The 20,789-nt window shown below is 43.6% G+C and overlaps 1 protein-coding gene across 1 annotated transcript; it reads left to right on the forward strand.

Annotated features, from left to right (window-relative positions):
* The first annotated feature begins 2,680 nt into the window (after nt 1-2,680).
* NOM1 (nucleolar protein with MIF4G domain 1) lies at nt 2,681-20,720 on the forward strand. The gene is made up of 11 exons (XM_075271526.1): nt 2,681-3,676; nt 6,980-7,104; nt 8,931-9,126; nt 11,851-12,174; nt 12,933-13,043; nt 13,364-13,528; nt 14,304-14,425; nt 15,575-15,707; nt 17,532-17,663; nt 18,189-18,298; nt 20,165-20,720. Exons 1-11 carry the CDS (start codon nt 2,711-2,713, stop codon nt 20,340-20,342), a joined length of 2,562 nt encoding a protein of 853 aa, XP_075127627.1. The 5' UTR covers nt 2,681-2,710; the 3' UTR covers nt 20,343-20,720.
* Nucleotides 20,721-20,789: the final 69 nt, after the last annotated feature.

Consider the following 20,789-nt stretch of genomic DNA (forward strand, 5'->3'; position numbering starts at 1 on the left):
AGCCTGCTGCAGCGCTCGCGGCTGTGAATGAGGATTTTTACAAGCCCAGCGTTACTCCGTGTGAAGGCAGCCTTAGTGGCTGCTTGCACACTGCAGTATTTTTCATGGGCCTCCGGGCCATGGATTTGGCGGTTCCATAGACTTCTTTGTGCACAAAGCTGTGAATTTTGCAGGCTCCATAGAAGTCTATGGAGATGTAGAATCCACAGCCCGGAGTCTGTAGTGTTACTGTAGTGTGCAAGCAGCCTTACTGAGCAGCAATATTGGTCAGGCAAAAACTGCCTCATAGTAAGATTGTTATTATTGCTTACTATACAGGGAGCTTTCATCACTGAAGATCTACAATAGATAGTTGTGTAACTGTAAACCAATTTTACTCTTTTGTCGATGAACTACTTCCAAATTACACTGGAGGGGGGAAGGGTTGCACTATGTTGTTAATTGGGTCTAAATCAGTGGCATAACTAGGAATGATGGGGACCTGTGGCGAACTTTTGACATGGCCCCCTTCCCTGACGCTGAAGACCCTGACCGACCCCCTCCTACACATTCCTGCACACACTATTATACCCCATAGTGGCCCCTGCACACAGTATTATCCCCCATAGTGGCCCCTGCACACAGTATTATCCCCCATAGTGGCTCCTGCACACAGTATTATGCCTCATACTGGCCCCTGCACAAAGTATTATACCCCATAGTGGCCCCTGCACACAGCATTATACCTCATAGTGGCCCCTTTACCCAGCATTATGCCCCATTGTGGCCCCTTCACCTAGGTTTGTACAGTGATTGAGCATCATGGCTCCCCCACACTGTCTTGGTATCGGTGCTCAGCTGGGGTCCTTAGTATTGAGGAGAGGAACCATACTGAGGACCAGTATTTAAAGGAATATCATGGTGGGGGACTAAGAATGAGAGGGGAAACATGCTGAGGACCACTGTTTAAAGGGATACCATGCTGGGGACTAGAAATGAAAAGGGGGACCATGTTGACATATAAGAGCGAGTGGAAAGCCATGCTGAGGACTAAGAATGATGGGGCTGTCTTGAACTAGGAACTTCATCAGGGAGTATGAAAGGTTATGTATGTGGGTTGTAATGACTTGTGTACACTATCAGGGCTATTTTATTAGTCCAAGTCTAAGCATGGTTCTTTGTGATATGCTGATGTGATGTCTGTTTCTGTGTAATATGCTGAAGCATAAAATACATGATTTTTGGCTCTTCAATCATTATTTGGGGTTTAGGGGCTCTAGATATTTGCTGGCTCCAGTAGACACTTTAACCTGGATCCTGAATACTTTTTTCCTTGAGTGGACCACCTCTATAAAAGACCATTTTTCTTTACAAATTTATGTGGGTGGCTTAAGGACAGTGCTGTATGCACTGGGGTAGCAGCCGTAGCAGCTATAACAGGGCCCTGGACATTAGGGGCCCCAGCGGCCCCTGATGCAGGTAATGGTCCTATTTACTTATCGATCCTCACTCCTGCCCCGGACTGCCTCCACTTCCCTTTCTGTGTCCCTTATCATGTCGCTGGGGCTTCCTAGAGGGTAGAAGCGGAGGCGGCTGTGAACAGGAGTGGGGACCAGTAAGTAAGGCCACGAGCCTGTGGCAAGAGTATTTGTTGGACGAACCCCAACAAATACTGCTATTATTATACTCTGGCGTTTCTTCAGACCCCCAATTACAGCAATTGGAGGCCCAGGGCAGGTGAGCAAACATAAAAACCCCATATTACACACCCCTACTGAGCTCCAAGTGTGACTCCCTGCAATCTTGGGCCTCTTTGTTGACGTCCCAGAAGTCAAATGGGCCAGACCGGCGTCATTATGTGTCACAACGCTGGCCTGGCCCACGTGATGTCTGTACCAACATTGAAGAGGACCAAAAGCAGCAAGGAGTAGGCTGGAGCCCAGGAAAGGTCAGTAAACATTTATTGTTTACTGTTTCGCCTCGCATAAAAATTTGGATAAAAAGTAATCAAAGCAATAGACAGTCCCCCAAATGGTATAAATAAAATGTACATCTGGCCCCTCAAGAAAGCACCTTTTGCATATGTGTCAGAATATGGCAACGCCATTAAATTTTATCTGCAAATTTAGCAGTTTCATTTTTAGGGGTTAAAATGTTAAAAAAAAAACAACTATATAAATTTGGTATTCCCAGAATCGTATAAAACCATAGACTACACCTGACGGGTCATTCTGGATGCGACATGACTGCCATAAAAATAAAGCGCATACGAAAATTGCACCAATGCAGTTTTTCTCCAATTAAAATTTTATTCCAGCACATTGTAGGGAATATACCTTGCAAGTATCAGGCCCTCATACGGCTCTGTCAATGGAAAACTTTTTTAAAAAAGTCATGGTTTTACGAAGGAAGCCATAAATGAATGTTGTGGCGGGAACGGGTTAAAATAGGGACCTATTATTATTGGTAATTGGGGCCCTGCAGTGTGATTGAGAAATAATACCAAAGACAATGGAAACATTTCAGTCATTTTTTTTTTATCAAGGAATGTTTTCCATCTTTCTAGTGGAGGAACACTGTGAGGACGCAAGTTCTGCGCTTGTGCACTAGGTGGCGCTGTGCGCTACAGAGTCGCTTGGCACTAGGTAACGTTGTCTATCCGCCGGAAGTAGGTTGTTTTCGTATTATGGCGGCGCCCATGTCCAACGTGGACAATGTGTATCTGTAAGTGATGGGGATGAAGCGTAAGAGCTCGGGCCGGGGCGGACCCGATCACATCAAGAAGTTCCAGCTCTCGGTGCAGCAGTTTGTGGAGAAAGCTGAGGGCAGCAGCGGCTTGGAGGCTGAGACTCACGGACCTGGAGGATTCCGGGGGACTGAAGGCAGAGCGAAGAGCCGTAAGGAGCTGAGGAAGGAGAAGCGGCTCTCCAAGAAGATCAGGAGGAAAGCCTACTATGAGAGGAAGTTCTCAGGGAAGCAAGAACCCCAGGGGGCTCCTGGGGATGCAAAGGGGGGATCCAAGGAGAGTCAGCCCCCTGCAAAAAAGCCAGCACCTGCAGCACCGGCACCTGGTCAGGAGAGCAGCAAACAACCAGGGAAGAAAACAGCAGCTACAGCCAAGCAGCAAGACTCTAAGAAGAGGAAGAAGAAGCCCAAGCTGAGCAAAGAGGAAGCCAGGAGGAAGGCTCTGCAAGAGGCCAATGAGAAGGAGGACAAGGAGATCAAGAGGCTGGAGAAGAGCCTGAAGATGAACAAGAGGAAGAACAAGAGTTCCCTACCCCAGGCCTTCACCCAGGATGGCCTGGACTATATTCTGGGGGTCCTGGAACCCGGGGGGTCTAGCTTTGGGCTCTATGATGATGAAGAAGAGGAGGCAAACACTGCAGAAAAGCTGAACAAACTGTCCCAGCACATGGATGAGGACGAGGATGATGGGAGTGATGAGGAAGGGGCTGAGATGGATGAGGGGAGTGATGAGGAAGGGGCTGAGCTGGATGAGGGGAGTGATGAGGAAGATGATGGAGAAAAAGGAGGTTCCTCTGAGGGAGAAGAACTGTCAGAGGAGGATGAAGATATGGAGCCACAGCTGGAGGATTCTGGAGAGGAAGATCCTGGTCAGGAGGAGGATGATCAGTCAGATCAGGCTTCTCAGGACTCTGATGGTGAAGATGTGGATCTACCAATTACTGCTAAGAAGGTTAGATACTCTAGAATTTTTTTAACCTTACTGGATGGTTGTGCTGACACTAATGTTGAAGGTTTCATCTTGGGTTCTGGTAATTTTACGTCAAGAATAATAATGCAGCCTGTAGTCTTATACTCGATGTAAAAATTGCTGGAACTAAGATGCAAACCTGAGAAACCACATTTCTTCTAGGTTTTCAGGATCCATTTAAAAAAGTGACCTATGATCTAGTGATTATAGATCCATGAAACTAGCCCAGAGTAGAGGCCATGGGGCTTAGGCTGTTTCCATACTGTGTTTTCCAGTCCATGGTGGAGATAGAAGACTGGAGGATTTCCTAATGTATACCTCTATATCATGTATTGGCTTTTGTAACCCATTGGCTCCTATGTTTGTTTGTGGTAGCCCAATAGACTGCACCAGGGGTAGGGAACGTACGGCTCTCCAGCTGTTGCAAAACTACAACTCCCAGCATGCATACTGGCTCTGCTGTTCTTGGAACTCCCATGGAAGTGAATGGAGCATGCTGGGAGTTGTAGTTTCACAGAAGCTGGAGTTCCGAAGGTTCCGGGGGGGGGGGGGGGGCTGTCTTATTGCAATAAATAGCGGCCGATAATTTACTCCCCCATCCTCACTTCAGGCCAGCCTTTGCTGCCGCCTTTAGGCTGCTCGTTACGTCACGGCACTGAAGAACACCAGGATATAATGTTATGTCCTGGTTTTTCAGTGTGTGGTACAGCGCTCTTTGTTTGTGACAGTAAATGCTGAACAGGAGCAAGGATAGGTGAATAGTCGTATACTGTATGGGGCCATATGTTGGGGGCTAGTAAGCTACCTCGTGTGACATCAGTTTGTTCTGTCTTCAGCTGGAAGGTGTCCAGTTCTCTATAGCTGGGGAGTGCTGTGGACCTTCTGGCCAAAGACAAAGCAAACCGCTATAGAGGGTCACAGCAGTCACCCTTGCAATCAGGCCCCTAAACTAGGTGCCTAATAGGTCCCCCTTACCACACTTACTGTCTTTGGGTGGTGGGAAGTTACTTGCCTCTTCTTCCTGTAAAGTGCTGATGTGACGTCTGGCTGTGTACCTCGTGTAATGTCCTTCCAGCCATGCCGTCACCTGCTCTATGGTGTTGCTTGTCGTACCATAGTGCAGGTGCAGGGTAGCTGGCAGAACAGTAGAAGAGGTGCTGCATCAGTAAAAATAGTTAAGTACGAAATGTAATTTGGGGTGGGGTGAACTGTTACCTCAAACAGGACACTATTATCTATGGAGGGGCTGGAGGAGATAATTAGGACACTATTATTTAAGTGTATGAACTATATGTTAATGTTATGGCTGCCTTCAATGGGCTATAAATGTAACGTCGCCTAACCGGCAGAGCTAGGTTTATACAATCACCAAATTATTAACAGCACTTTAAAGACAAACATAAGTCTGATGTGGCCCTTTGCAAAAATGAGTTTGTCACCCCTGCCTTAGGCCCAGTGTACATGGAGGAATCCGGACTGGATGGATTTTCTGGCCTGAACTCAGTTTGGAGATCCAGACTCCCTGTATACTGATCTAGGATACTAGGAGTCCCCCCTGTGTTATCTATGGCTCTATTGTCCTGTACTGTATATAGTATGGACAAATAGAGCTCCTATTGTAGATCACTATGTCGTGAGTTTGTGTTTCTGGACTGACTTCAGGCTGATCTACAGATCAACTTTTCTGGGACAGATTCCACCGTGGGCATGGTGCTTTAGGTACTTCGCAGCACATATGACAAATGGACACTGCAGAACTCTGTAAAAGGAGCCTGTGCTGCACCACTTCTATTTAGGGAATAGGAACAGTGCAGCAGCCCCATCCACTTCATAGTGGTGGTCTGGAGAACTGCAGTGCCGCCCCTATTACTTGAAGTGTTACTGCATACATTCCCTATCCATTGGCATTCTGGGTGTCGGACCCCTGACAGATCACATACTAATAGCTGATCCTGTGGGATAGGTCATCAGTATGAAAACTTGATTTTGGTCTGGAAAAACCTTTTAAAGGCTTCCAGGCAAGTATTAGGGAAGAGCAAAGGCAGGGTATAATAGAAGTGTTGTATATATCCAATATACTGCAGTACATAAATATCACAGTATACTGCATGAGTGATCGAACCTTCTGGGAAGACTAAAAGGCAAAAAGTGCGTGAAAAGCGTACCTTACAGGGTGTTTTGGGACATTAAACCAGTGGCAGGTTCTTATGGTACCAACGGTTTAGTAAATCTGCTTGTTGGAAGCCTGTACCTCAGATCAGCTGTATATAAATCTGACTAACCCGGCTGTGTATTTAACTAGTGATATATCTGGAAATAATAGATGCAGAAGGGTGACCTTGGTGTCCAATGAAAGCAGAGAATCTCATCTTCTGTATGACTCCCTGTTCAATGTTATAAAATTCCATATATATATATATATATATATATATATATATATATATATATATACACACCCACCTACCTGTTGGAAGTGATCCACGCTGAACCTGGTATTTAAACCCAGTAGATACGTAAGGTCTGGTGGTTAAATGTTCCAAAAATATTAAAGGGGTTTTCATGGGCATGGCTTTTGCTTCACAGGCCGTATCACATTATGTTCTTCAGTCACAGCTCAGTCCCATTCAAGTAAACGATAACAAGCACATCTGCTATACAATTTCCCTGGTGTTGGACCCCTGGCGATCATTAATTGATGACTCTTTAAGTCAGGCTACATGTCAGGGGTCATGCACATGGAAGCTGAGGTGTACTGCCCTGACTTCATTGCATAGCTGAGTGTGTTGAGACAGAGTGTTAAACTGTTGATCTATCTTGTTAGAAATGTATTTCACACACATATAATTTTGTTAAATCTCACATCACTATATTGACCTACCATTGACTCTCACTCTGACTTAGAGTTTGACACTTCCACGGGTCACTTCTAACTCATTTTAAGCCATTTTTGATGTAAAATGCATGAAACTTGTTACGGACAATGATAGGGAGGGGGGGGGGGGGAAGCTTATGGACACATGACTGGAAGTCACAGATCTATCATGGCAGGCCCTGGACTAGAATGAGGTAATTTTATTTGCCCTGATACTCCATTTAAATGTACATCAGGAAATTGTATATTAATATAAAACACTGATAGGCAACAAATGAGGATTTTGTAAATTCTGTTTTAAGACTGTAGGCACAAGCATAATGTGTATATTTCACAGTATATTCCTGAAGTGTTCATTAAAAAGAATGATTGTCCTTTGAGAAGTAATGACGACCTTTTTCTCTTTCCTATAGTCTGCTCCAGATCTGGAAAATAAATACGTTCCTCCCCATCTGAGACAATCTTCTGAGGCTGCAGATGCAAAGAGGAGGGAAGAGCTGGAGAGGCTGAGGAAGAACGTGAAGGGATTGATGAACAGGTATCACATGATGCATCCACCTAAATAATGGCGTCCTTGATCCTGGGCCGGGTGCTCGATCTTGGCTCCGGGCCTGGAGTGCATCTCCTTCTTTATACTTCATAGTTTTAATTGACAGCCTGAAGCTCCATCATGTGTAAATCACTCCGCGGCTTCCGCTAATTCATTTACTCCCTTGTTTGGAGCGGGCGCTGCGGGTCATCAATGATGTATGGAGTTTACCCTTTGTCACCACAAGTTGATATTTTTCTGATGAGTGCACCTGGAGCTGTAGTTATCTGTCATATATTATAATTAGCGATTGGCTGTTAATTGGCTGATGATTGATGAGCTTCATATTCCCTGCAGAGTGACAGATTGCAAATTTATCATTACGGAAGACTATTACAAGTCCGACACCAGTACTTAAGATCTATTCAGCTATTTCTTAGCTATGATGTCTGTGGGAATTGTGGATGACTCTAATAAAAGCCATACGGCTTTCCCAGACCGCTGAATGGAAACACATGTAATGGAAGTGAATGTGGTCGTGTTGCTGTGCTCACAGCATTAGAACTGGAACAAATCCAAACCTAATGGATTTCGTGCAAACATTGTGTTAGAGTCGTGGCCAGGGCTGTGCAGTTGGTAGGCCACAGCCTGACTCCAACAGCCATGGTCCGTCAGAAGCTGTAAAGTTCCTCTAATTCATTAAAAAATAGTGAGTGATTCCTATGACAGTAAATGTGTAACAAACTAGACACTGAAATAGTTAGGCCTAGTTCACATCTGCGTTCGGTGTTCCGTTCAGGGAGTCCGCTTGGGGACCTCCCAAATGGAATACCGAACATATTAAAAAGCACATGGACCCCATACACTATAATTGTCCTTTGTCTGGACACTCTGCGGAAAACACACAAACCCCATTATAGTGTATTGGGTTCATGTGCTTTCATTGCTCACCACTTTCTAATGCGTTCGGTAGTCCGTACGGGGGGGGGGGGGTGTCCTCTAGCGGACTACCTAAATGCAGATCTGAACCAGGCCTTATATGATGATAATAATTGTGTAATATAATTAAAAATAATCAATCATTTTATTTTGAAAATGGAATCAGTAATTTATTTTTCCCTGCTCCAACTTCACGACGTTGTGGTAACTTACAAGTAGCAACATGACTGCAATCACTTTCTTGACTTGCAATCCTTGAAGTGTCATGGCCAGAGTCGCCGTGTAGCACTAGCCTTAATATTCTAAAAGTATGAGAGTATTATAAGGTTAGTAATCGTATAGATTAGAGGTAATTCCATCTTGCCTAGCTATAGCCAAGATGTGAACATGGGAGTCATTCTCTCACCCACCAGATTGAAAGTTATGAAAAAGCCAAATGTGACTCTTTATGCAGTTTCTGTAAACCCCCCGCCATGGAGGTAATAGGAGTTAAGAAACTGTGTAGCTCGCAACCATTTTCCATTTACCTCTATGGAAGTTTCAGAAACAGTGTAGAAGAGCCATGTTTGGCTGCTTTCATTTTTCTCAGCCAGCTCAAGGAGACTGAGACATTGCTATTACAGTGAAAAGCTGTGAAGGACTGAGATGAGCTATCCTAAGGAACGGATATGGATATCAGATCAGTGGCAGGCCGATCCCCAGCACCACAACTGATCAGCTACCAGAACCAGACTTCTGTGTACACTGTGTAGTGGCCACAACTTCTTTAGTACATTTATTAACTAGGATGTTATCATTTGAAGGGGTTCCCTGTTCTGTTCAATCTGTACTTGTTAGAAGATCCCTTGAAAATAGGTTGTGTTCCCCAGCTAACATGTTATGTGTTTTTTTCATAGACTGAGTGAGCCAAATATGGCATCTATCAGCGGACAGATTGAAGAACTCTACATGACCAACAGCAGAAAGGACATGAATGACACATTGTGCAGTGTTGTCCTCACCGCCTGCATCACTCCAGCAAAAATGCCAGACCGACTTATGATGGAGCATGTACTTCTCATCAGTATATTGCACCATACAGTGGGGATCGAGGTAATGAGGCTCATATTATGTAAATGGCATCCATGTCAGCATGTATAGACAGTAGTAGATGGTGTTGTATAGACTGAAGAGTTCCAATAGTCCAGATTTTTCAGAACCAATCTGATGTATATGTCTGATATTAGTGGATTTCTGAACAGTTGGTTACTAGACAGACTTGTATTTGCAGCAAGACTTTGTTGCATTCATATGCACCATGAAATGAGTCCCTTCAGCGGTGCTCTAGGTGTGCTGAACGTCTGTGGAGAAAATCACGTTCACCTGCAGATTTCCTCCACTTCAAATTTATGCTTAAATCATATAGTTCTGCCCTTTACCTCACCAAACAAGACTATTTCACCGCTCTCATCTCTTCTCTCTAAAAGACTCTTTGAAACTTTTCACTCCTTACTCACACCTAAGGTACAGACGCCATTCATAGACCTTAGTGCCGATGACCTGGTCACTTATTTCCATGATACAATTGATAAAATCCGTCAGGAAATAACTGCCCAAGCCCCAGGTGGCATTGATTCTACACCTACCGTAGTACTGATCCCCTCATCAACCACCCTTCAGACTGTCCATTCTCATCTTTTGAACCTGTTACAGAAGAGGAAGTCTCCCAACTACTTTCTTCATCTCGTCCTACAACCTGCAGTAGTGACCCCTTCCCCTCACACCTCCAATCTCTGTCGCCTGCTGTCACGACTTACCTTACTAAAATATTTAACCTCTCTCCCTCCCTGGACCCGTCCTGTGCTGCTATCTATCGACCTGTCTCTAACCTCCCCTTCATCTCTAAACTCTTGGAACGCCTGGTCTATTCTCGTTTAATCCGCTATCTCTCTGCTAACTCTCTGCTTGACCCCTTACAATCTGGTTTCCGTGCTCTGCACTCTACTGAAACGACTCTCACAAAAGTCTCCAATGATCTCCTAATGGCTAAATCCAATGGTGACTTCTCTCTTTTTATTCTTCTGGACCTCTCTGCAGCTTTTGACACTGTTGACCATCAACTCCTCCTCACTATGCTCCACTCAGTCGGCCTTAACGACACTGCGCTCTCCTGGTTCTCTTCTTATCTCTCAGACCGCACTTTCAGCGTATCATTTGAAGGCACTGTTTCCTCCCCTCTTTCCCTTGCTGTTGGGGTTCCTCAGGGCTCGGTCCTAGGCCCCCTGCTCTTTTCTCTCTACACTGCCCCCATTGGACAAACCATCACCACATTTGGCTTCTGGTACCATCTTTATGCTGATGACACCCAATTATACACATCTTCCCGTGACATCACCCCTGTACTCATACAGAACACCAGCGACTGTCTTTCTCTTGTGTCAAATATCCTGTCCTCACTCTATCTGAAACTAAATCTCTCTAAGACTGAACTACTACTGTTTCCACCATCTAACAGATCTGTCCCTGATATATCCATTGCAGTCTCAGGCCTTACTATAACTCCTAGGCAGCAGGCCCGTTTCCTCGGGGTTGTGTTTGACGCAGACCTTTCCTTCACCCCTCATATTGAATCACTCGCACGTTCATGTCACCTCCACCTCAAAAACATCTCCAGAATACGCCCTTTCCTTACCAGAGATACACTAAAGACACTTATTGTCTCTCTGATTCATTCTCGCCTTGACTACTGTAACTCCTTACTAATCGGTCTTCCCCTCACTAAACTCTCCCCTCTACAATCTATTCTGAATGTAGCAGCCAGGCTCATCTATCAGGCTAGATGCTACAGCGATGCCTCCGGTCTGTGCCAGTCACTACATTGGCTGCCTATTCATTATAGAATAAAATATAAAGTTATCACCCTCATCCACAAGGCTCTCCATAATGCCGCACCTCCATACATTCCTCCCTCATCTCTGTCTACCACCCAACCCGTGCTCTCCGTTCACTCAATGACCTAACACTTACATCCTCTATCATCAGAACCTCCCACGCTCGTATACAAGACTTCTCCCGAGCTGCACCACTTCTCTGGAATGCTCTACCCCCGACAATCAGATTAACTCCTAATTTCTACAGCTTCAAACGCAAACTAAAGACACATCTTTTCAGACAAGCCTATCACAATTCCTAATGTAAACCCTTCCGTACTGTCATTAGAGTCCCCAAAATCTAACCTTCCTCTGTCCCCGCTCCCACATTACCTCACATGATATGATGCCATTTCAGGCTAACTTTATATGTCCAAGCTCCATCCACATGTTAAAGGACACGACTGGTGACGGCTCATAAAGTTTTATGTTTGTGTAATGGCAGTAACCTCTATTACAGAATTATCTGACCCCCTGTATAAGCAATGCCACCCCCTCTACCTCATAGATTGTAAGCTCTTGCGAGCAGGGCACTCAGTCCCATTGTGTGAAATGACTTTCTTTGTAATGTATCTTTCTGTCTGTATTTTAACCCTTCAAATTGTACAGCGCTGCGGAATATCAATTTAATTTTTTACTTGTAGAACAGCTCTGTTCCAGCAGGTGGCACTAGAGAGAGGCTTTCTTTTTTTGGAAAGAGAGTGAATATGCATACCCTGGTACCAAATAGATCATCGCTTGGCATTGCTAGAGTCTATATATGTTATATTTGGGCACATACATATGACTCATATCTGCAGTCTTGTATAGATACAGATTTTATGTTGTTGTTAGTAGTGATGGAGCCGTATTAGGAGAAATAGATATATCTAGGTAGTTAATATAGTATTTTTCCCTGTCTTACCAGGTGGGGGCGCACATCCTGGAGACGGTGGTGAAGCAGTTCCATGAGCAACATGAAGACATCACAGACAGCAAAGAGTGCGATAACCTGATCACCTTCATTGGACACCTTTACAACTTCCACGTCATTGACTCTCGCCTGGTGTTTGACCTACTGAAGATACTGGTGTCCACGTTTACTGAGAGAAACATTGAGCTCATCCTGCTGCTGCTGAAAAACGTCGGCTTCACTCTGCGGAAAGATGATGCCATGGCTCTTAAAGAACTGATCTGTGAGGCTCAAACAAAGGCCGCTTCTGCAGATAAGGAATTCCGGGATCAATCTCGAGTAAGTCCTGCATGTCCAACTTTGTGTCCAGCTAAAAAGAAAACAAAAGTTTCCCTGCGGACAGGCTGCAGGCGGACACCGGCGGTCACCTTTACAAACCCATTCAAGTGTATGGGTTTTAAAGCTGACCGCCGCGTTTCCGTCCCCTGTCCAGTTTCTCCGGGGCTGAGGACAGAAACTCGGTGGAATGGTAAACATGGGACAGGGGCGCAAGTGTGAACGAGGCATAACTTCTACATAGCTTTATTTGGTTATTATTTGGCACAGCCCAGTGTGCATGCTGCACAAATAAATGCCCTTCTTGCCGCGGATTCTGCAGCTAATTCAGCCACAGAACCCACAGCCTGAGACACTGCAGATCGGCCACTGAAAACGTGGTAGTCCATCTCACATTCCTCTTCACTTTCCATCTTGTGAGCTCTGCCTTATTCTCTATGGCTAAGATATTGAGATGCAGCACTCGGTCGCCTCTGGCACTCCTCATAGACCTTGCATGAAGGGACCAAGTACATGTGTAACCATTGCTGTAGGCAAATGGGAGACCTTAGTCTTATGATCAGTGAGGGTCACTGAGATGGGAACCTCTTATCATGTGATTGTGGGACAACCCCTGAGTACCATTCGGTTTCTCTACAGAAGAGCACTGGACACTGTGACAACATTTAGTTCATGACGGTTACTACTTGTTGTGAATGTACAATTTGCAGTGCTTAGGATGAGTAAATACATTTCACATTTGCTTCTACTTTCTTCTCTAGGTTCGGTTTATGTTGGAGATCATGTTGGCATTAAAGAACAATGATATGCGCAAGATACCAGGTTACGACCCCGAACCAGTGGAGAAGTTGCGTAAACTTCAACGTTCGTTGGTAAGAGGGAAAAAAACGTTTATTATCCTCTAGTGTACCCTGCACATAAACTGGCAAATCAGGCTTTCGGCCAAAATATAATCCATTATTAGGGTTTGTTTATCGCCTGTAATGATTGACCATCATAGATCCACTTAACAGCTATGTATGGTAAGATTCTTCTAAAATTACAGACAAAATTGTAATGTTGGATCAATCTATTTTGTGTGTATTCAGCAATTAAAAAAAGGATTGCAATAGAATACATACAGAGATATTACTATTGCTTTATTCTATATCAGTAAGTCAGTAAAGGTTTGACATGTGGTGTGTATGTTCAGGTTCACAACAGCGCGTCCGGCAGCGACACTCGTCTCCGTGTATCCCTGGAGAATATTCTGGAAGCTGACAAGGTTGGCCGCTGGTGGATTGTGGGATCCTCATGGAGTGGAGCACCAATGATTGGACAGTCCACAGCCAAGACATCGGCACAAGCAGTTGGAAAGGTATCTTTCTGAAATTGTGTGTTAAGAATTTTTGTTACAGATGTTTTTGTTCTTAAAGGACTGGAATAGATTGGTCAGTCAGACAGTGCAATGTGCAGGCAACATGTTATAAAGCAGGAGGAGCTGTACAGGCGCAGACTGGTCTATCAAGTCTTTTGCATAAGAATATATAACTTGTCCATCTTCCTTTATATCTCTCTTCTTTCTGAGTTGCGTTACCAGTGTGTGGTCCTACTCCTCAGCAATCTGCTTAGTTCTTTATGCTCTGTAAGGGCATGTTCACACAAGTGCAATCCTTGTCGGGAGGTTGAGCCTTGGGTTTCTACTGCACTCAGCAGGTTACAGCCCCAGGTCTTGGCTGTGGGTTCACAGGCCCAATGTATAATGGGTTTTTTTGCATGCAGCTACCTGTCATGGATTCAGCGCTGTTCTCGGCTTCAGAACCTTGCGGAGAAAGTGTGTTTTTGTTTTGTTTTTTTGTTTTTTCTTTTAGACCACCAAGGATTTTTAAATTCTCATATGGAATAAAACCTTTGCCTGTGTACACTTGGTGCGGGTTCCCCTTGCAGTACACTTCTTACTGATGGTTATAAAGTCTGAGAAGTTTTATTGAATTTTGGACATTCTTCTACCTGTGATTTCCATGGGCAGAAAAGTCATTGCCCGGCGCCCAAAGAGGAAGCTATAGAAGCTGCTGGATAGAGGGGCCGCATGTTTGTAGCACAGTTTATTATTGAATATTTGTGATTTATCTAAATATTCTTCTTTTTTTAAGGTCAGTGCAAAGATCATGGATCTAGCTCGCAAGCAGCGGATGAACACGGACATTAGGAGGAATATTTTCTGCGTTGTCATGACCAGTGAAGATTATTTGGATGCATTTGAGAAGCTGGTGAGGTAAGTCATCCACTTGTAAACAGGACCCCTTTGCCATACATACATACATATATATATATATATATATATATATATATATATATATATATATATATATATATATTCTGGATACCTGGTTTATATCTTTCTTCCTTGCAATGAATAAAAGTTGCAGAGATTGCTGAACGAGCTTGCTGTAACTCCTATTAATTTCATAGGACTTTCCCCCGGCAAACCAAACTAAAATCTCCCTATTGCAGAATCTGCATTTAAACCCTTGTAAGTCCTATAAATAGATTCTAAAATAATTTGATAAAATCTATAGGAACGCTATGTTATATGTTCATCTTGTGTTTTCCTCACACTCCAGTAATATACAGAACCGGTCATGTACATTTGGGATACTAAATCGTTAAATCGATTCTTATGGACCGATGGTTTAGTTTCCCCAATGTCCCTATAGTATTGCCATCTGTTATCAGGATAAAAATAGAAAAAAATTGGGGTGGTTAGGGCCGGGCGATTATAACGTAAACCAAAATCACGATTTATTAAACGTTTTACCCCGATGGGGATTAATGAACAATTAATTTAGCACAGTCCCCTTTTTTGATGCCACATTCCCACATAGAGCTCACAATGTACATTTTTTCCCTCTCAGTATGTCTTTGGAATATGGGATGGAAATCCATGCAAACACGGGGAGAACATACAAACTCCTTGCAGATGGTTTTTTGCCCTTGGTGGGATTTGAACACCAGGACTCCAGGGCTGCAAGACTGCAGTGTTAACCACTGAGCCACCATGTGGACCCAACTTACAATTTTTTGATGAGTTTTGCAGCCCTAGGACTTAGACCTCAGCTTCATTGTGCATGCACCAGACCTAGACCAATAGACTCCTCAGACTCCTTGAAAGAGAGTTGTTGTTTTTCTGGCCACAGACAAATCTATAGGGGTATTAGGGACACTGAATCCATAAGGATCTGTTGGTAATTTGTCTAATAATTGTACAGGTTGCCTTAATTTGGTTCCCTTTAAGTTGGCCCCAGTGTAAATATGTAAGTCAGGTGAATGAGATTGTGCTGTCAGAGACATGGGCTGTGTTGTGTTCATATTCTGTAGATATCAGGGGAATAATAAATGTTTAATTCATGTTTAATTGTTTCAGGTTGGGCCTGAAAGATCAGCAAGAGCGAGAAATAGTCCATGTGCTCATTGACTGTTGTCTACAGGAGAAAACCTACAATCCTTTCTATTCCTTCCTATCCAGCAAATTCTGTGAATATGATAGACGCTTCCAGGTAATGAACCATCACATGGTCAAATCTTCTACAAGTATTTTCTACAAAAGCAATTCACTCTGTGTTATGGCCTCTCAGTAGGGGGTCTGTCTTGCACCTCATATGAATGGAGTGTTCGTTGGGCAGAAGCGCTCCTGTTTCATTCATTTCAATGCGACTGTTTAAGATGGTCGGTCCCCTAGAAATCCCTGACCATTCCTCCGTTCAAAATGGGGTGTAAGGGACACCCAGTCTCGTGATTGGCAATCTGCAATTTATCCCCTATTATGTGTGTATATGGGATGAGTTGCTTAAGTGGAAAAACCTCTTTAATACTATGTACACCTTTCTCTGGTCTAGTCATGCCATATAGTGAACTTGATGGCAGTGCCATTATGCTTGTCAGACAATTAAAAGGGTCAAAATAGAGCCCTGGCAGCTTTACAGTGTATCATTTACATGTCCCTGATTATGCTCCAGCAATCTGTATCTGCAGCAGAAACGCCTTGGGCTAGACAAGGGTATAGTGGAGGCAAATACAGAGAGTAGAGCTTAGAAGGGTGACGTGGGGAAACCTGATCCTACCTGGCTATAGCAAATACATTTTGTGTTGTCACATTTATTCTGTGGCATGAATAGACCTGAGTACTCCTAAGGGACTTTTTATAGCAGTTTTAATTGTTAACGAAGTTGAGTTTTATAATCCAACTATAACTGTGTTATAGTTCATCTGAAAGGTGTTGGGTGGGGGTGAGGATAGAGCTCTGTGAGGCCAGTCAAGTCTTTCCGCACTACATTCACCCAACCATTCCTTTACAGACCTCGCTTTGTGCACTCTGGCACTGTAAGGGTACATTCACACGATGGAATGTGCCGCGTGATGTGGCACGTATACGGCGTGTGAGAGCTTGCGCGCCGTAAAAGCTCCCATTGATTTCAATGGGAGTTAAGATCGTATACGCAGCTGCAAAATAACGCGGCGTATACGCTCCTAACTCCCATTGAAATCAATGGGAGCATTTTGAGTGCGTAATCTGCCGGCACTTGTATACGTGCCAGATCACGCTCCACGTTACATCGTGTGAATGTACCCTTATGATGTTTTGTGTTTCGTTATATCTCAAACCATTCCCCTGAAATTGGAAGCATTTAGTTGTAAAATACATCTTGGTATGCTAAAGGATTAAGATTTCCTTTCAGAGGAATTGAAGGGCCTGCAGCAAAATATCCAACAAAACCGCATCTTTTCTGCAATGTGTTGCCTCAGTCTTAGCAACTACGAACAAGACCAAGTCCCATCCGGGAAAAACAGTTTGTGGCGTGGGGCTGTATTTCCTGGGCCGAACCCAGCCATCTGCATAGAAGTCACTACATGATAGTGAGTTATAGTGCAGTGAGATCCTAAACAGTCCATCACTATTGGAATAAACTGACAGCTTTATATCAATTCAGTACAGTAGTAATCGGGTCACTGCACCATGAGTGACCAATACACTGAGTATTAGGCACACAACAGAGTTCAGTGCGGGAAGTACGGCCCACACACACAGAGACTGTTTTTCCCTGACGGGACTCTGATATGTCCATGGCAGTTCAGGGGATTCATGGCCTATCCTTAGCATAAGTCCTCTATATCCGATCATTAGGGGCCCAACCTCCAGCGCTCCCATGATCAGCTGAAGCCAGAAGTAGCATAGTGTACAGAGCTGTGCTCTCCTGAAGTATAAAGCTCTGTACACTGTGTAGTAGCCATTCCTGCTTACTGCAGCTCAGTTTCCATTTAGGTGACCTTTCCTACTTACATACAGTGGTTTGGTATCTTAATACACTTACCTTATTTTTCAGATGACCTTCCAATTCAGTATGTGGGATAAATTTCGTGACTTGGCAAGTTTGTCGGCGACCACGTTTTCAAACCTCACCTTGTTTCTGAGTCACCTTTTAAAAAGCAAATCCCTACCACTATCTATTTTTAAAGTAAGTATTCTACAGTATATGGCTGACCAAGACCTGGGGCTCTGTAATACCGAATATAAGTGACATTGATGCTTCACCTTCTGTAATGTAGTGATCTTTTGTTAACACGTTCACTCTTGCTTACCGCCATGCTTTCATTGACGCTAATATAGACATATAAATAAAAATCTTCTATTTTAATAATACATTTCTGCCATCATGTGACTGCTTTAATGCATCTTTAATATACAGTGGAACAAGAGCCAATAGTCACGACTAAACCCTTGAAAGCAACCAATTACACTGAAAAGAGGAGCTGAGCAGACATACAGTATATAGCTGTGTGGGAAAGATACTGTAAATCCCAGCTCACTCTAGGATCAGGAGTTGAGGGGTCGATCTTAGTCAGTGACTGATGACCTTTGGTGCAGACGTGTCCATACATAGACAGCTCTCAGTACTGAGGGGCACTATAGTGAATAAATGGAATTTCTTGCAAAATTTATAAATTTCTAACTGTAATCCATGTAATAAATCTTCCTGCAGGTCATAGAATTCAGTGAATTGGATAAGATTAAAGTTTCCTTTTTGCGCCAAGTCCTCTACAAGCTGCTGATGGACTCTGAAGCTGAGAATCTTACTGTCATTTTTGGAAAGTAAGTTGTTTCAGAGTTTAGTAATAATGGGACTGAACACTAATGTGCCAAACGTATTGTACACATCCATATTACAGACTGCTTTGGACAATCTTTTTGTTTTGATCCCCTTAAAGTAATCCAATAATAAGGTGTTTTGTTTGTGATCTCCTGCAATGTGAATACCTGGCAGCAAGCGTTTGGTTTGCCTAGATTCGCTATACAGAGTAAATGAAGCATTACACTGGAAATTAATGGAGTATTGGGAGTCCTCCAATGGAAGTGGGGGAATTTACTGACCCTTCTATCTGTAACAGATCCTATTTTGTGCTAAAGATGCATCACTTTTTTAGCTCTGGGCCCTGCTTGCCTCAATTTTTATGATAGTGAGCAGAATGTGGTGGAGGCCATGATGGGCCAGGGATGCTTTAATCTGACAAATTTATTGATGTGAGTTATATCAGAAATCTATAGAAATCCCTGAGGAAGAAGGGGGGGGGGGTCACACCTGCGCTCGTTGTACAGTTTGCGCAACCCATCCGATTTCTGCCCCGTGAAACTGGACAGGAGACGGAAACCCAGCGGTCAGTTCTAAAACCCATTCACTTGAATGGGTTTGCAAAGGTGACTGCCCTGTCCGCGGGCAAAAAAGTTTTTTTTTTTTTTTTAAAGTCAGACATGCACTGGAGAGGCAGAAGACGCTCACGGGCAGTCACTTTGCCAACCCATTCAAGTGAATGGGTATTAAAACTGACTACTGGGTTTCTGTCTCCTGTCCAGTTTCGCGGGGCAGAAGATGGAAACGAGCTGGATTGCACAAACAGGACAATGAGCACAAGTGCATAAGGACCTTGACTTGCATAGATTTTAATTATTGTGCACAGAATTATTGACCGGATCCTTTTAATAGTTCAAGCACATCTTGTGTCAGCGGGGAAATTCATTAAGACTGGTTTAAGAAATGCATATCTAAATTAATTCCCCCACCCCTACCATGCCATCTTAGAGACTCTCCACTGGTTCGTTAAGGTTTTGTTCTGATGACTCCTTAGATTAGACTATCAATAGCAGGGGTCCGGCACCCGCGCTTGAGTCTCTTCCACTCAGAGGCCAGTGACTTAACGTTCTTTCGTCACATGAGCTGTTTGCAGCTTCTTCCTATTCAAGGGACCAGACACAATCTCTAGAGATCATAAGGTGTTATGCTTGGTCAGTGGTGAAGAAGCTCGCCCAAACACTGTAGACTCTTCAAATAGCTCACGAGTGAGGATACCTTGTGTTGGGCTCCCACCAATCTGAAATTGATGACCCATCCCGGCTCTCCCATCATGAATACACTGTTTTTTGTGCCATTTTGGCTAACAGAACAGACTAGCCCTGCCATTTGTTCCCATTATATAATGTAGCAAGTAATCCATCAACTTTAAAGGGGCAAGTACACTCTGGAGAGGCTTAAAATAAACTTACGTCTCTGTCCAGGGATCCAGCAGAGTGTGTGTCCTTGACATTCTGCCTGCATGTGACCAATACAAACAATCAGAGGCGAGTTCAGATGTAGCATTTTGTTGCTGATTTTTTCAAAGAAGGTCTGCACCATATGTGCAATATAATGCTGGTGGGTACTTAAAACCCCTTCAAAAATGATGGATTTGCAGACATGTCTGCTGATGTGGATTTGCAGCGCATAAATGCTGTGGATTTACATATTTGATTTGGTGTGTTAGCAGGTTAGTTGTAGATTTAGAGCAGGATCCATGATGGAAATAATATATGCTGCCTTATATACTGACATAGACTTATAGGTGTGATTTATTTATTTTTTTGTAATGGAGATGGTTCAGTGAAACTAATAACAATTAACATGTTCATGTCTTTTCGTCCTATCAGGGTCTCTGACAACCCAAAACTAAACATGCTTCGAGAGGGCTTAAAACTCTTCATTTCCCATTTCCTGCTAAAGAACGTGCGTGCACAGAAGACGCCGGAGGAGGCCGAGGCGCTGACGCTGAAAGCAGATGTGGCAGTCAAAGCTTTGCAGGCAAAGGATAGCAAGCTTCGCCTTTAGAAGTGTATGGAGCAAACAGTATAGGTCCCCATCCTCAGATGTTATGTGCTTAAACTATTGTATATACTGAACACGTCATGTTCATGAACTTGAGACTGTAAGTTAAGAGAGAATTTTTGTACAAAAAATATTTTTAAATGCAAATTGTAATCATTTATTGGTGCAGGAAGTTTCCAGAATATCTGGATTTGCTTTTCACAAACTAAAGTATTTGCAGACTAGTGATATTTACTTGGCGTGAATATTCTGCCATAAAATACTTTTGCCCATTAAGACATTTTCTGTCTCTCAGATGGGAAACGAATACATGTTACCATAATATGGTAAGCAGCTGCAGTTATACAACTGACCACTAGATGGTGATCTGTTAATAAAGCAATTGCAATATTACTGTATTATCCTGTGGTGCTAGTCCTGGCTTCTTTACTGATTTTTTTTTTTTTTTTT

Source organism: Leptodactylus fuscus, chromosome 4 (genome assembly GCF_031893055.1).
Source record: "Leptodactylus fuscus isolate aLepFus1 chromosome 4, aLepFus1.hap2, whole genome shotgun sequence".
NCBI lineage: Eukaryota > Metazoa > Chordata > Amphibia > Anura > Leptodactylidae > Leptodactylus > Leptodactylus fuscus.